Genomic DNA, 16,558 nt, shown 5'->3' with positions numbered 1-16,558 from the left:
CACACACACCCTTCACTCAAAATTCAAAATTATCATGGTGACTCCTACACCAGCCTCGCAATCTCCATCTGAGGAGGTGACTACAAATGTCCCCAGTTCGGACTGCTTTTCTGGTATCGATCCTAAGTGTCTTGACACCCCCCCCCCTCAAATTTTTGTTCATTAACTTCTACAACATTCGTGGATTTAGATCTAATTTTCAATCTATAGAACACCACCTGTCCTCTACTAACCCTCGTCTTCTTTTCCTCACTGAAACGCAGGTGTCTGAGGCAACTGGTAGTAACCCCTTTTCTGTTCCTTCCTACTTCCTCTGTCCTCATTTTCAATCCATAACTGGATGTTGCATTTATGAGAGCAAAGACTTAACCTGCTCTCGTGCCCACGCTCTTGAATCTTCCGAGTTTTCCACCATCTGGCTACGACTACATAGTCTCTCTCAAATTAAATTTATTTATGCTATATTCCTCTCACCTAACCCCTCTGGCTATAGGAAATTCTTTGACTACTTAACTTCCAAAATGAAGCAAATTATGACTTTCTTCACATTCGCGGAAGCCTCCATTCTTTAAGACTTCAATGTTCACCACCAGCTTTGGGTTTCCTCTCTCTTAACTGATCATCCAGGTTAACTAACCTTCAGCTTTGCTATCCTCCACGACCTAGATCAATTGCTGCAACACCCTACTCTTATTCCTGTCCAACTTGGAGATATGCCCAACATACCTGACCTTTTCCTAACCTTTAATGCTTCTACTTATGTTGTTACCATTTCTTCTCTGTTGAGTTCCTCCGAACCCTTTCTTCTTTGTTGAGCTCCTCCGATCACAATCTCATATCTGTATCTTGTCCTATCGCTCGAATCCCTCCTCAGGTTCCCCCTAAGCGGAGGTGCCTCTGGAGTTTTGCCTCTGCTAGTTGGGGGAGCTGATAAGGTATTTTACTGATTTTCCTTGAAGTGACTACTGCTTCCGTTTCAGAGACCTATCTCTGTGTGCCGAGCCCATAACAAAGATGATAGTGTCTGGCATGGAGGCGTACGTTCCTCACTCTTTTCCTCAACCTCATCCTTCCAAACTTTGGTTTAACACAATCTGTTCTCATTCTATACAAAAGGTATAAAAAGGTACTTGAGCCTTCCATCCCCAGAATCTCATACCCTTTATATTTCTGCCTGAAATCATGCTACGTCTGTACTCCAACTAGCCAAAAACTCCTTCATTAATAGAAAGTGTCAAGATATTTCAAGAGGGAGGGAGAGCGTGAAGTGTGTGGGTGTGGTGGTGGGGAGGTGCCCCGGTGTGATGTGTGACTTGTCACATGTCATTAGCATGACATTGGAATTGGCTGGCTCCTCCCGCGCTGCTGTGGAAAGGGAGTTACTTCTCTATGGCACCAGCGCGACAAGGTTCCGCGGTTATTTTCACTTTGATGGATTTTTTTTTTTTTTTTTTTTACCCTATTGCGGGGTCTATTCTGACGTTCGCACTCTCTGCCGTCACGGTAGGAATGTTGGGAAGACAATGCACTAAATATTATAATTTCGGTCACGAGGTCGCTTATGTTACTGTTGCTCTGTACGTCTCGTATATATATATATATATATATATATATATATATATATATATATATATATATATATATATATATATATATATATATATATATATATAATCCGAAAATATTATTATTATTTATTTATTTATTTATTTTTTTTTTTTGCAGGTAGTAATACTCACCGTATTATGTCTACTCTAGTAAATTAGCTTTACTAATTATGAGTGAGTAATCAGCTGATTTTCTATCAATTTGTTCCTATGTTTATTTATGTAAACGTTGTGTTTCACTTATACAGGTCACACTCGATCATGGGGTCCTGGTCAGCCCTGCCTTCTGACGGAATGTTACAAGTAAGCCTGAAGATATCTTCATAGCATAAGTCCGCGCAAGTCTCAAGTCAGACCTTCAAGCTGATTAAACAGCTGCTGTTATTGACTCTATTGGCTATTGCTGAGTTTACTGGCTGCTAGTTCCTTTGATTTAATGCTTCTTTTATTACGAAGGTTACAGTACTGGAGGATGAGTTTCGTTAGAGGATTTGAAAAGTGGAGCCAGAGTTCCTTGGGAGGATCTCTGAGCTGGAAGCTGAATTGAAGGTGAGGATTTTAGTGCCAGGAGAAGAATCTGACCTTCACCAATCTGTCACCTTACCTAGTAAGATGACGGGGGAAGTGTGGACTGTGGCACTCAGGGGAATAAAAAAAAAAAAAAAAAAATTCTCCAAGACCTCGAAGACCGCCAAAGCTAGGACAAGGAGTTCCTTCAGTGACAGAAGGGAAAGGCGTGAGAGGGAGGCACAGGGAAAGAATGGAACAGGTTGACAAAAGTACCTTGCTCTCAGGTAAAGTACTAATTTGATGACAGTCAGGTTAGGCTCTGTTAAGTGTCTGGCTGGTTGTGGAAGCGTGAGGGACTTATTTTATGGTCGAACGTTCGAGCCTAGCTCAGGCTCAAGTCCTTTAATTTATTAATTGTTATTGCCTCTGTAAGGGGTGTGAGAGTTAAATCAGTCAAAAGATCTTCCTGCTGATGTATCCGTTTCACTATTATAACTGTCCTCTGACTTCCACCTATGTGACCCTATTTGTCAGAACTGAGCATAGAATGTTATTCCTCCATGCAGATTCCGAGATTACCTCCTTAAAAAAAATGATGTATTAAATTTTGAAAGTCCTCTGTTCTGGTATCTCCCACAATCAGATTCCAGACTATGTTTCTAAAGTTGAAGTATCCTAACACACATACTGATTATATCTGTCTGACCTATTTGTCTTCTGCTATAATGGGCTAAAAGCTTTTTTTGCAGTGTTCGGTGACCTATACTCTAATCCCAATAGCATAGTTTGCATTCCTATCTTGACGTCAATCCATGTCGACTCATGTCTTGTTATCTACTTTTTTGTACTGTTAACACAATATTGTAATGTGTCTCTAACATAGAGCGCGATACAGTCCCTTTTTTTTTTTATTCTGTCTTTGTGATCTATCTGAATCTCTGGATGAAATACTTTCCCTAAGATATCTATCCACGTTTCTGTTTATGCAATAATACCAAAATATTCAACGCATGCCGTTGCTTTAAACAAGTCTATTTTGTTTCAAATGTTCCTTCAGTTCGTACAGTAAATACTTGAGCTATCCCTCGTCTCCGTTTTGTTAACCTCTTTTCTTGATTTAACTAATTTTCTAACCTTTCCTTATAGACCCATTCTTCCTTTTCACTAACGAAAGCTTTGCTAAGGTGCAATAACCTCCTGCTGGAATATTGTAGTCAAGACTCGAACACTAATGGATGATAAATGCATTCCACTCCTGTCACACAAAATAAGTGAATTCCATTCCTGTCATACAAAATATCTTTGCCGTAGAAGTAGTCTCAGATGTCGATGACAGTCTATCCATTATTTTTTTTCATTGAGTTGTAAGCCTGCGATTCGCTGAATTGCCACAAAAAGGATTCTTTCCTTTATCTCTTAATTTTAACGGACACCTTTGTAAATCCCCTAAACAACTTGTTCCTGACCTTACCAAAGTAATTTCATCCTATGCCTTGAATAACAATCAATATCTAAACAGTTGTCCAGCCTATTTTAAACCTTGCTCATCCCCGCACCAGGCAAAAAATCCTACCAGCCATCTATGGAACTCAACCTCCACCTCTGATGCGAGTCAATGGAGCCTTCATCTTTAAGAACATCGCAGCGAAGAACATTTGTACAAAGAAAGGAAATAACAAAGCTAATTGACTAAGCTACCACAAAAGGCGCCATTTCTGCACTCTTTCCATCAATTATCTCGGAATATTTCACATTACTCTTCTAATTCAAATCGCTTCTCGAAATTAACACCCAATGATAAAACACATCCTGCACAGATCCTGCAACTAATATTCAATAAGAAAGCACACCCTACGCATAGCCAGTCCCCTCTGTCAGTATATAACACCAACATTTTTTTTATTCTGACTTCATTACAATCGTTTGGCTTTACTTACTGTTTCACTGGCAGAGGGCTTGCCCATCTTGACCCTCTCTGCTCCGACAGCTCTGTCTAGCTTGTCTCTGTCTCCTCTATTCCCGTCTCCTACACATAATATACACGTGATGTTAGAGCGACCTTTTTCCCCAACAAGGATTCCATTGCTACAAGATTTATTTTCCAATATTTCGATCATACGGTTTATTTCCTCATAACTTTCAATAAGGTTAATTTTTGAGTAACTACATTTATTTTCCCATACTTCAACCATATGGTTAATTTTCCTGTGCTTTCAATAAGATCCATTTTCAAGTAACTGTATTTATCTTTCCATATTTCGATAATTTATTTTCCCTTAACTTTCAATAAGATTCATTCTTGAGTAATTCGGTAATCGCATCTTCATCTAATCGTGAACAAGGAGGCGGAGTTTCCTATGGTGTGCTGGCTGTCCGTCTTGTCTACGTAATTTGCTTCTGGTGACCTCTGCTTCCCTCGCATATTAATTTAGTGATAGCCACCTGGGTATCTCTTCTTGTAATCTGCTGCTAATTTCAAGCTCTGTTAATCTTGTGATGACTCACCGCATCTTGTTCTCGGTAGTCGCGTCTCATTTCTCATCTGTTAGGGTGCTGATAGCTTCTTGTAATCTTGGTACCTGCTTTCATGTTTATCATCTTCTTCCCTCATGTATTCTTTTTACTTTCTTACTTCCTTCTTCATTTTTTTTTTCATTCATTCTTTCTCCTTTTTACGTGTTTTATTTCTTCTTGGTCATTCTCGGGTTACAATACTATGAAGACTGATTAATCCCATAAAAGAGAGTGAAATGTTCACAAGATCTTCAATAATAAATTGATATGACGAGGAACTATGGTGGTTTATTAGTAACTGACTGGCTCAAAATGGACTTCGGCTTTTTAAATGTGTGCATCTGATTTAATATTCGTCTTTGTTGCAGTTTGTCGAAATCATACTACTTTATGGGATATTATGTAATATCGCTCCTTTTCTTTCCTTTCTCAATTAATCTCTTCAACAACTACAAAAAAAAAAAATGTACAAGTGTTGCTGTCTTGATCCCTGGAAAATCTCTCTCTCTCTCTCTCTCTCTCTCTCTCTCTCTCTCTCTCTCTCTCTCTCTCTCTCTCTCTCTCTATATATATATATATATATATATATTATATATATATATATAATGCGGGAACTAAAACTGCAAAGTAAGTTTTGATCTCATTTGGCTTACCATAATATTTATTGTCTTAAGTCTTTCCCTTTAGATAGTGTGGTTTATCTCAGATTTTTATTCATTTATTTTTTTATTTATTTTTTTTATTAATTTACTTTTTTTTTTAAATACCCTTGATCTTCCTTTGGCTCTGCTAATGACTTTGTTAAAAAAAAAAAAAACATTTTGTATAATATCGAAGTTAGTAAAAGGGCTTTTTTTGATGTTCATATCACTATGTTCAATTAAATAATGAATTTTCATCGCCAGGGGTTCTGATCCCGATGGAACATTTGGTCCGATCGACCCATCTCACAGCGCCAACTACGACTTTCTGGATGCGTTTTTCTGGGAGGTGACCAGCCGCTTTCCTGACCTATACATCCACCTCGGAGCAGACGAAGTTTCCTTTGATTGTTGGTAATGTCGTCGTCATCGTCGTCGTCGTCGTCATCGTCGTCGAGAGAGAGAGAGAGAGAGAGAGAGAGAGAGAGAGAGAGAGAGAGAGAGAGAGAGAGAGAGATTACGAAAGAGATTTTTCTGGTAAATCTACATTAGGGCCAGTAGGCGAGTAGCAACGAAGGACAGTCGTTGCCCATACAGCACAAATTACCCACCAAAAACACCTAAAATAGTACAATACAACTGCCAACTTCACTCGGTTTAAGTAAAAAATTTTCCTCAGTCAACTGTCCATTACACATATCACTTGAAAGTAAATTTAATTCTGCGTCCAATTGTATGACTGTTCTCATTGTGGTAAATCTGAAGCGTCTTCTTCCACTACGACACGCAGCCTCTGCTACAAGAGTTTCGTTGAAAAAATCATTCAGCATCCAACACGCAGTCGTGATCTGGCTCTGGCTTTTGTTTTTATAATTTCCTCATCTTAAAAATCTCTGAAAGACACCTAATTTGCTTCAATTGCCGACGTGAAAAAAAAAAAAAAGCTACTTCGACATGGTGTAACTTAATAACGCACAACTAGCTGGGACCACCGATTACAAGTATATTGGGCTTCATAGTGTTTATGTTGAAAAATAAATTTCATATCCTCTAATGTGTGCCGATACCCCATCTCTTGCGTCGTTTCCTGGACAAGAATTTGCGTCCCATCTCGCCGCAGCGCTGGCAGATAATACGACCACAACGATCGTTTTTCCAGCGCGTCCTCTCCATCTAGCAGTCCCGAGCCAGATCATTCGGCAGGCCACAATTGTAACTCGTGTACTCTTCTCACGTACCTAGTAATCTGTCGTAGCGAAATGGCAATTTCCGGCGCACCTCGGCAATTTTCTTCCGTTTTCAACGCCCGTACACGATTGAGGATTTGAGTGTCATGGCCTCAGTGCCAGTTCCCACTCGAAACAGCTAACAGATTGTCTAGAAACAGATTGTGTCTAGAAAGCCAGCAACAAAAGCACAAACGAGGTGTTACTCACGCTACCAAAGAAGAATGACAAGCGTTGTAGACGTCAACTGCTTCACCACTCTTCAGTCGTCGAGCCATAAAGAACTCTTAAGCCACGAATTGATCCACAGAGAACGCAGAATACAAAGCAACATTGATTTTCTTTATATCTTTCCTCTCCACTTCACTTAACAACTTTGGTGAGATCCTTAATATCCCTCAGGCGACACACCAGCTACGTCTCCGTGAACCATTCAGCCTCAGATTGTAAATTGTCATCAAACTTGGGAATTAAAGCGTAAAAAGCGTCCGTCTAGATAGTTTGTATTAAAACTTGCTTTTTTCCGTGACTTTTCATTATTTCTTACAAGAATAGTCAAAATCGTAGCACGAGGCAGAACTGCAACGTCAGCGACTATTCAGGCTAGTCAGCTCACCACCTCTCAATCTTCCTTATTCTTCGCCAAGCCTCACCAACCCTCGCTAGTAGCACATTTAGCTGCCCTTGGAACAACTAGCTGACAATGCTTAGGTAATTAATATATGTACAAGCACCATACAACCACAGTTATAGTATTTTCTGCTATACTGCGACTAGGTCAAAGTGGCGGCTAGAGTGGGTTCATCGTGAACGTATAGCGATGTCCCTTTTCCTAAAACTACGCCACGTAACTTCAATTATATTACGTAGAAAATTAAAATAAGATAGATGAATAATATATATATATATATATATATATATATATATATATATATATATATATATATATATATATATATATATATATATATATATATATATATATATAGTGTCACGATCGCTTACTTACCTGCGATCGTACGATACCGGTTATCTTTCCAAGAAAGTGGACGTTACACTGATCCCGGAAAGTTTTAAAGGTCTGGATTTTTAAAGGCTTCGAGTGCCTACCCGACCTATCCGAAATCGCCAGAATTATCTCTCACTCCACCTTTACCTTGACTTCCCCTCAACCGCAGGAATTTACCCGGACGCCATTACCGCGTCCCCAGACAATAATTCCCGTATTTCACCTCAAGCCTCACAGGAGATTACCATTATCACCAAAGATTACCCATAACACCATAACATCGTCCCTAAAATCACCAATACACCACAACACCAACTTCCAAGGTTAACACCACAACCTCCACTCACAAAATGGCTGCCAGTTTGACCTATGACCCCTTCCAACAGCGTCACCGGCACAACTCAACAACCGAATTTCAGCGGACAAGAGCTCTTGGTACCACAAAAGACTCACTAACCTGATCCTGGATATCAAGGTTATACCGCTACACCACTAATACCTCCACAAACTCACTCCACCACCAGTCCACACCAAGATCCTTCCCTGAGAGACGCCTTCCCTCCACCTTTCCTCATGACCTAAGGCGCTCTACCTTTCCCCTCCTTGGAATGTGTTGTTGCCCACTCAAGCTCCCCTCGTTCTCAACGTATTTCACCTCAATTATACTTCCTTCCTTATACATACAAAGATATAGAGAACTTAAATTATAAAGAGGATAATACTACATGATATAAAATGGGTAAATAAGCCTTACACTACTTATAACAAAAAAGAGGATAATGCCCGAATGGCAGGTAACCGAAACACGGGGACACTAAGAAAACGTTATCCCATTCAAGGTAAACTCGGCCAATAACATGACAATAGTTATGAGTAGCGTCTTAAGGGAGAGAGAGAGAGAGAGAGAGAGAGAGAGAGAGAGAGAGAGAGAGAGAGAGAGAGAGAGAGAGAGAGAGAGAGAGGCAATAAGCCTCATGCCCCTTAGAAAAAGCTCTCTCCAGGTGCTCCAAGGGGGAGGAAATATAATTACTTTCCTTTGGGGCTATGATTTATTTATTTATTTATTTATTTTAATGCAAGAAGGCCACTGGCCAAGCGCAACAAAAAAAAAAAAATAAATAAATAAATAAATAAAAAATTGGTCCAATTATTGCAGTTACCATACAGATGCCATATATAATGGTATATATAGATATATATATATATATATATATATATATATATATATATATATATATATATATATATATATATATATATATATATATATATATATATATATAGTCTTGATTCTTTTGAAACAAACTTTGAAAGAATCATTGGAAAGAGGAAATACAAAAGCAGGCAGGTAGTTCCAGAGTTTACCAAAGAAAAGGATGAATGATAGAGAAAACTGGTTAATTCTTGCATTAGAGATGTAGGAAGAATAGGAGTGAGAGAAAGAAGAAAGACTCGTGCAACGAGGCCGCGGTAGGAGGGGAGGCAAGCAATTAGCAAGATCAAAAGAAAAGTTAGACTGAAAATAGCGGTAGAAGATAGCAAGAGTTGCAACATTGCGGCGATGAGAAAGAGGCTGAAGGCAGTCAATTGGAGAGGAACTGATAAGATGAAAACTTTTTATTGCATCCTGTCTAATATAACGGTATGAAACATGTGAAGCATACTCCATATGTGGACGGATAAGGCCCTCTGTGCAGAATTTGTAGCCGGGGAGTGAGAAAAGCTGGAGGAGATGACTGAGAACACCTAACTTTAGAGAAGTTGTTTTACCTAAAGATGAAATCTGAAGTTTCCAGTTTGGATTATAAGTAAAAGACAGACCGAGGATGTTCAGTGAAGAAGAGTGGAACAGTTGGGTGTCATTGAAGAATATGGGGATAGTTATCTGGAAGGTTGTGTCGAGTTGATAGACGGGGAAATTGAGTTTTTGGGGCAATGAACATTACTAAGTTTGATCTACTGCAATCAAAAAATTTAAAGAGATAAAAAGTCAGGCTTTCTGTGGTTCCCTTGCGTCAGCCGTTTACTTCCTGAAGGATTGGACACCTTCGAAAAGACGTGGAAAATTGCAAGATGGTATCATCAGCGAAAGAGTGGATAGGACAAGATGTTCGGTTTAGGAACACTACTGTTAATAGACTCAAGTACCTTTTGACCAGTGACTGCATACGACAGTTGAAATAGAACGGTTTGAGAGGAAACTTGAGAAGTTACAGAGAGAAGGATTGAAGCCGTAGGAGAATAGTTTGGAAATCAAAACTTTGTGCTAGACTCTGTCAAAAGCTGTTGATATGTCTAAGGCAATCCTTTTTAAAACAGGCTGAAGTTTTTGGCAATATTCCTGCAGGAAGGAAAGGTAGACGGTGATAAACAAATTTGGAAGAGTTTGACTAGGCAAAGTGTGAGCACGGAGGCGTAGTTTTGGAGAACAATAGGAGGTACCTCATCAGGTCCGTAAGGTTAAGGCCAGCAACGACATGAAAAACATCACTGCGAAGGATTTTAATGGGTAGCATGAAGTAGTTGAAAAAGTGGGAGGGGGGGAGGGGAACAAGTCCTAGGTGTGATTTTTCTTTTTTTTTTCTTTTTTTTTTTTTTTTAGCAAAAGATTCAGCTAAGAGTTCAGCTTTAGAGACAGATGAGATGGCAATGGTACCACCAGGTTGAAATAAAAGAGGAAAAGATGAAAAAAAAAATAAAGTTATTGCTAAGGCCAATAAATCCGAGGGGAGATAGATCTTTAAAAATTTTGACATTTTCTATCAATTAATATATTTCATTTTTATTTATTTATTTATTTTTTTGTTAGTTGGAGAACAGACTTGACATGTTTCTGAAAAATTATACATATATATATATATATATATATATATATATATATATATATATATATATAAAGTGCATGAGATTCAGGTGATGGAAAACTCAAGTACCTTTTGTGACTACCTGTCTATCGTGTATAACATATTGGATTGGAGCGATATGGCAAGATACAGATAAAAGGTTGTTATCGAAGGAGCCCAACAGAAAAGATAGGGTGACAGCATAAGCAAAAGGATTAGATGTGAAGAAAAAGTTAAGAATGTTGGACGTATCTCCAAGACGGTCAGGAATATGAGTAGTGTGCTGCACTAGATACTCTAGGTTGTGGAGGATACCAAAGTTAAAGGCTAGTTCACCATGATGTTCAGTGAAAGGAGAGGAAACCCAAAGCTGGTGGTGAACATTAAAGTCTCCAAGAATGGAAATCTCCACGAAAAGAAAGAGTCAGGATGTGCTCCACTTTATAAGACAAAGATTTTTTTTTTCTTTTATAGTCAGAGAAGTTGGGTGAGAGACATGCAACACAGATAGATTTAGTCTGAAATTGACACTGTAGTCATAGCCAGATCTAAGGGTGCGAATGTTGTAGAAGTTAATGAAAAAAAAGTTGAGGGGGTATTAAGACAGGGTAGATACCAGAAGAGCAGTCCAGCCTAGGGACATTTGTGTTCCCCTCGCCAGATGGGGACATCGAGGCTGGTGTAGGAGTTACCATATTCAATTTAAATTTTGAATGTAGGGTGTGTGCAACTGGGTGCATGTAATTTTGTGTGAAGGAAGAACGTTGTCTTTAGAGGGCAGGTTGTGGCTGCCCCCTTGTGTTATGAGACACAAAGGGAAACTTTCGGTGAGGTCACAGCTGGGTTATTGATAATTTTATAACACCTCCTGAACCAGTGCTTCAGATCTTCCTGGGAGTAATTATCGTTTCGGCAGGTGTCTACTGCCTCCTCGTAGGAGAGGGAAATTGCCTTTCAAAAGCTGGTTTGATCTGATCTAATGACGACTCTTAATTTGGTGATGTGCTGTGTCGTCGATACACAAATGTTGAAAAATTACAGAGAGGCTGAGGAATGGAAGAGGCCGCCTGCATAGTAGTGGAGTACACATGACTGTCAGTGGCTTCTCTCCGATTTCCTCTAGTTTAGAATCTCCATCCTTAGCTTCTGTTTCTTCTTCAGTATAAACAAACTACCTACGACTTTGTAGCGTGTTAGGAACAGGGTAAATAACTAGAAAACAAAGCATGAAGCGTTCAGCTCTTACGTCCACCCTTCTCTTATCGCGGTCGTCATAACGCTGAGGGCTTGAGGCCACATTTATCTGACCTACAGAAGAAGGAGTAAGATGTGTAGTAGAGAGAGCAGAAGTGAGAGAGGGTGAAGAAGTAGCGAAAGCAAAAGAAAGAGAAGACGACGGAGATATGAGTCAAAAGAGAAGTTGGAGCAGCCGTAGCTGCTGGAAATGTGATACAGATGCGGCTACCTGCAGAAGTAAACTTGCACACCGATGTGGTCGAAGGGAGATCACAAGTCCTGGCTGAAAACCGAAGGCAGATTTCAAGGGAGAAGTAGGAGGAAAAGAAAGAAGCGGCAGTTTGACTGTGAAAGGCCAAGCAAGAGCCCAGTTGTTTTTTGATGTTATGATAATTGTTTGTGTTAGTGTTGTAGCAGCCTCTGTTTTGTAATTTGTGCGCGCCTCGGTTTCAGTAGGATTTTATGAGCAGAGTTTTGAATTTGTTGTTTCCTGAAAATTTCATAAGTTTTGTAATATGGAACGTAGGTAGCGAAAAGAGGACGTGAGGAGAAAAATGAAGGAGATGGGATGAGAGACAAAGAAATTAGAGAGACAGGGGCAGGGTAGAAAGTGAACGCGTCATGGACGGGTAGTCAAGCGTGCTACGAGTTAGATTTTCAGAGCATAGTCTGTCCTCTTCCTCATTTAAATTTCTATACTTCCTATTGTTCCCCTTTATTGAGCCCCACGTATTATTTAGTTGAAGAGTTCATCCTGCCTGTAATCAGAATGCATCCTGCCCCTATAGTCTGCTCACAGTATTTTTGAAGGTAGCCGTTTCTGTTGTGTAAGCTAGCCTGAGTGAGACGAGCGGCGGACGGGGTGGGTTGTTCCCACGTTCCTCCCCCTCCCCTCTTGCATAAGTGATTTCCTGTGACGCTGCCTTCCTTTGTTAGTCGGTGTGCAGACAGCCAGCGAAATAGATTTGCGTGTAGAGGCAATGCGAGATGAGGAAATTAAACTTGAATTTAAGCTTAGAGGGCTTTTACTTTCATATGATATTTGTTTCGTTAAAGCAGTACGTCCCTGCTAAGAGGTGGGAATTAGGAGTCTCCAGAAATCTTCCGGTGATTGTTGTACCTCTTAAATTGCCTGAAATATATAGCGCACCGACTCCTTTGCTGTTAGTCGAATGGGGTTCATCGGAGAGCGGTTGGCTGACTCTCTCCCTTTGTCTGTAGTTCGTTTGTTCTTGTGACTGTAGTGTATTCGTTGTATTGTTAAATGTGGTTAAAAATGGTTTCAGTGTTTTTTTTAAGGACTCTGGACTTAGAGGATATCCATGCCTCTGCTGTGCAGTGGCGTCTGCTTCTTCTCCAAGCCTGATCTTGAGTGGCTGTGGTTTGTCTTTTGAAAAGTTGTAGATGGTGTTGCTTGGCAGATGTAATATTCTATGAACGTGGATGAATTTTTATTTTGTTGTTTGTGAGGGTGGTAAATTCATAGAATATTATAATCCTGTTGATTGCTGTAGCTTTTCCTCCTAGAACGTGGCTATTGATCCTTTTCGAACTGTTGAAGTGGCAATAGCACTTGTGATATTCCCATGCCTGTAGGAGGTGAAACAGGCTGACAATCTCAGTTGTGCAATTCACCACAAGAAACCAGAAGGATCCTGTGGAGATGAATTAGGCTCTGCATTACACTGCACAGGAAGTGGCAATGTAGGAAGGCCGATCCTGGTAATATGTAAGAGACCAGGTGTCTTACACCAGGGTGTAAGAGACCAGATGGACCTTGTGACCTGTAATTGAGCCCCGCACTAAGTTTTGTACATGGTGACTTAAGGAAGGTCACTGAAATAAAGGCAGCTGTGCGAAGGGCCGGATTTGTGGTCGTAACAATATATATATATATATATATATATATATATATATGTGTGTGTGTGTGTGTGTGTGTGTGTGTGTGTGTTTGATTTTATTATTATTATTATTACTATTATTTACTTACTTATTTATTTTTCAGGAAGAGCAATCCTCACATCTCAGACTTTATGGAGCAGCTTGGCATCAGCGGCGATTACAAAAAGCTGGAAGAATACTATATCACGAAACTGTTTGATATCATCCAGAATTATCCCACCAATAACAGGTAATTCCAGTTCTGTGACTCCTCTCATTCTCTATAAGGTTAGAGCACACGGGATAGATGGGAAGGTGTTAGGCTGGATAGGGTCATGGCTTGGTAACAGGCGACAGAGTGGTAATAAACGGCTCGAAATCCGAGTGGGGTCATGTAATTAGTTGGGTGCCACAGGGATCAGTATTAGGGCCATTGTTATTTCTAATATATATCAATGACTTGGATAGTGGAATTAGTAGTGATGTTAGTAAATTTGCGGATGACACAAAGATAGGTAGATTAATTAGGTCAGAATCGGATGCCATCGCCTTGCAGGCAGACTTAGATAGAATGAATGAATGGACGGATAGATGGCAAATGCAATTTAATATCAATAAATGCAAAGTGCTTAGCGTAGGTAGAGGAAACCCACACAATAGGTACACATTAAACAACCAAACTCTGGTAGGTACAGGGTACGAGAAAGATTTAGGAGTTATAGTTAGCTCTGAACTCCGTCTAGGGGAAACAATGCATGGAAGCCAGAAACAAGGCAAATAGGGTACTAGGATTCATTTTTCGGAGTGTTAAAAGTAGAAGACCAGAAGTAATATTAAAGTTATACTTGGCGCTGGTCAGACCTCATCTAGACAACGCTGTGCAGTTCTGGTCCCCACATTACAGGAAAGATATAGATCTATTAGAATCAGTACAGAGGAGAATGACTAAAAGGATACAGGGGATGAGGAGAATTCCTTACGAGGCGAGGTTGAAGCTGTTAAATTTACATTCTCTAGAGAGACGTAGGTTAAGAGGGGACCTGATAGAAGTCTTTAAGTGGTATAAGGGTTATAACAAGGGAGATGTAAGCAAAATTCTTAGGATCAGCAACCAGGGTAGAACAAGAAATAACGGGTTCAAGCTTTAAAAATTTAGGTTTAGGAAGGAGATAGGAAAAAAATTGGTTCTCAAATAGAGTGGTAGATGAGTGGAACGGACTCAGTAATCATGTAGTTAGTGCTAGGACACTAGAGAGCTTTAAGAGAAGATTAGACAAGTTTATGGATGGGGATAACAAATGGAAAAAGGTAGGTGTGTTTCATACATGGACTGCCACGTGTAAGCCTGGTCGCTTCTTGCAGCTTCCCTTATTTCTTATGTTCTTATGTTCTTATGTTCTAAGATCCGAAACATTATTAGGCTAGAACTTCGGAATGTCGAAATTGTCTTAACTTATGAAGATTAGGAGGCAGCAGGTAGGACATTTGCTTTCCGTTTCTATTCATTTTCACCTAATATTTTATTATCACATGCAAAAATACATAAGTAAAAGGTTAGTTATTCATAATGTTAAATAAATAACCTTTTAATTCTGTCGAGTAACTATAAACGACACACACACACACACACACACACACACACAAATATATATAATATATATATATATATATATATATATATATATATATATATATATATATATATATATATATATATATATATATATATATATATATATATATATATATATATATAGGGTGCGAGTCCCATTGCAGACGCAAAAAGTGCAAATGCTTTTAGAGAAAAATTCCTGTGTCAAGCTCATTCGTTCTTTTTATTTCAAACTTGCTTAATATATTATCAAATGGTTATGCTTTTAATAGATATGTCATATTTTTTTGTGTATTTCATGTATTTTCTGAGGTAGGAGGTCTATTTTAAGTGCGACTCCTTATGACTGCCCTACTCTAAGTAGACGCACCCTAGTCCAATGGAGACGCAAGTTTCTATTTATTTATTTTTTTTATTTATTTTATTTATAATACGTGTAATTATACTTTTTAGTATATATCATGCATAATACTTACGATTTTAAGTAGGATTTAAGTACTTGCATGCTGATAGGAGGTGTACATTACATGTCTACAGAAAAAAAAAAAATGTGAAAGATGCTACACACTTTTTGATAAATAATAATAATAATAATAATAATAATAATAATAATAATAATAATAATAATAATAATAATAATAATTAAAATAAAATCATCAATAAAATACACTTTGTAGTAAGTAGTATGGACGAAAATTTAGTAAGTGCAGTGTTCGCACGTGCTTTCACATTTAAAACAAAAAAAAAAAAAAATCCTTTATTTTCGTCACTATATTGACTGTTGGAACAACATAACTCTTGAAAACATAAAAGTGTACTTTTTTTTTTATACACAACTCAGGTATTGTTTTCTATGCGCTGAATATTTCGGAAAAATAAGTAAGTAAATCAGCCTAAGAATTATTGGGCGTAATTTGTCCTCATATATTGAACTGAAAATCTTTGTAAAAAGAAAAAAAAAAAAAAAATTGTAAGCCTGCAAATAAGGAAAACATTGTAACATTACATTCACTTCCATATCTATACCATGAACATATGCCCTAATTCAACAGGAATAAAGTTCTTTTGTTCTTTTGTTTAATGCCTAATACTAAGAATATAGTAGATGTACAAAAAATGTTAGGTTACAGGGAGACATGCAGTAAAGGAGAACATAACATAGGCCACATTAAAGGAGGGAGACATAGGCAAGAGAGACATGTTTCCAAGGATATCCATGCTGAGTCTGTTTATTAGTCTGCATTAAAATATGCTGTGATGGAGGTCATTATATCAGTTGGAAAAAAAAAAAAAAATCCATTCGTGCGGTTCTGAAATACAGGTTTAGGATTATCGAGGACCACAATTTCTTTCCAGAGCAGAGAATATGACACGTCCTCTGTGTCAGAAAAATACAACAACCTCGCGCTCTTCTCCTTCGCAGAGGACACTGTCATACCCCCACTGTCAATTGATTTTATTTTTCCAATATACACTTTG

At 38.6% G+C, this 16,558-nt stretch overlaps 1 protein-coding gene across 7 annotated transcripts in view; it reads left to right on the top strand.

Annotated features, from left to right (window-relative positions):
- Positions 1-16,558, top strand: part of LOC135112823 (beta-hexosaminidase subunit beta-like) — a 165,632-nt gene that overhangs the window by 98,177 nt on the left and 50,897 nt on the right. For 6 of the 7 annotated variants that reach the window (XM_064027665.1, XM_064027667.1, XM_064027663.1 and 3 more), the window contains 3 exons: positions 1,856-1,910; positions 5,537-5,686; positions 13,592-13,717. In XM_064027665.1, coding sequence (XP_063883735.1) covers positions 1,856-1,910; positions 5,537-5,686; positions 13,592-13,717 — 331 coding nt within the window. The remainder of the gene's footprint in view (positions 1-1,855; positions 1,911-5,536; positions 5,687-13,591; positions 13,718-16,558) is intronic. The other variant, XM_064027669.1, reaches the window with a different exon arrangement.

Source organism: Scylla paramamosain, chromosome 24, assembly GCF_035594125.1.
Source record: "Scylla paramamosain isolate STU-SP2022 chromosome 24, ASM3559412v1, whole genome shotgun sequence".
NCBI lineage: Eukaryota > Metazoa > Arthropoda > Malacostraca > Decapoda > Portunidae > Scylla > Scylla paramamosain.
The sequence above is the reverse complement of the archived record's forward strand: the minus strand, read 5'-3'. Positions and strand labels throughout refer to the sequence as shown.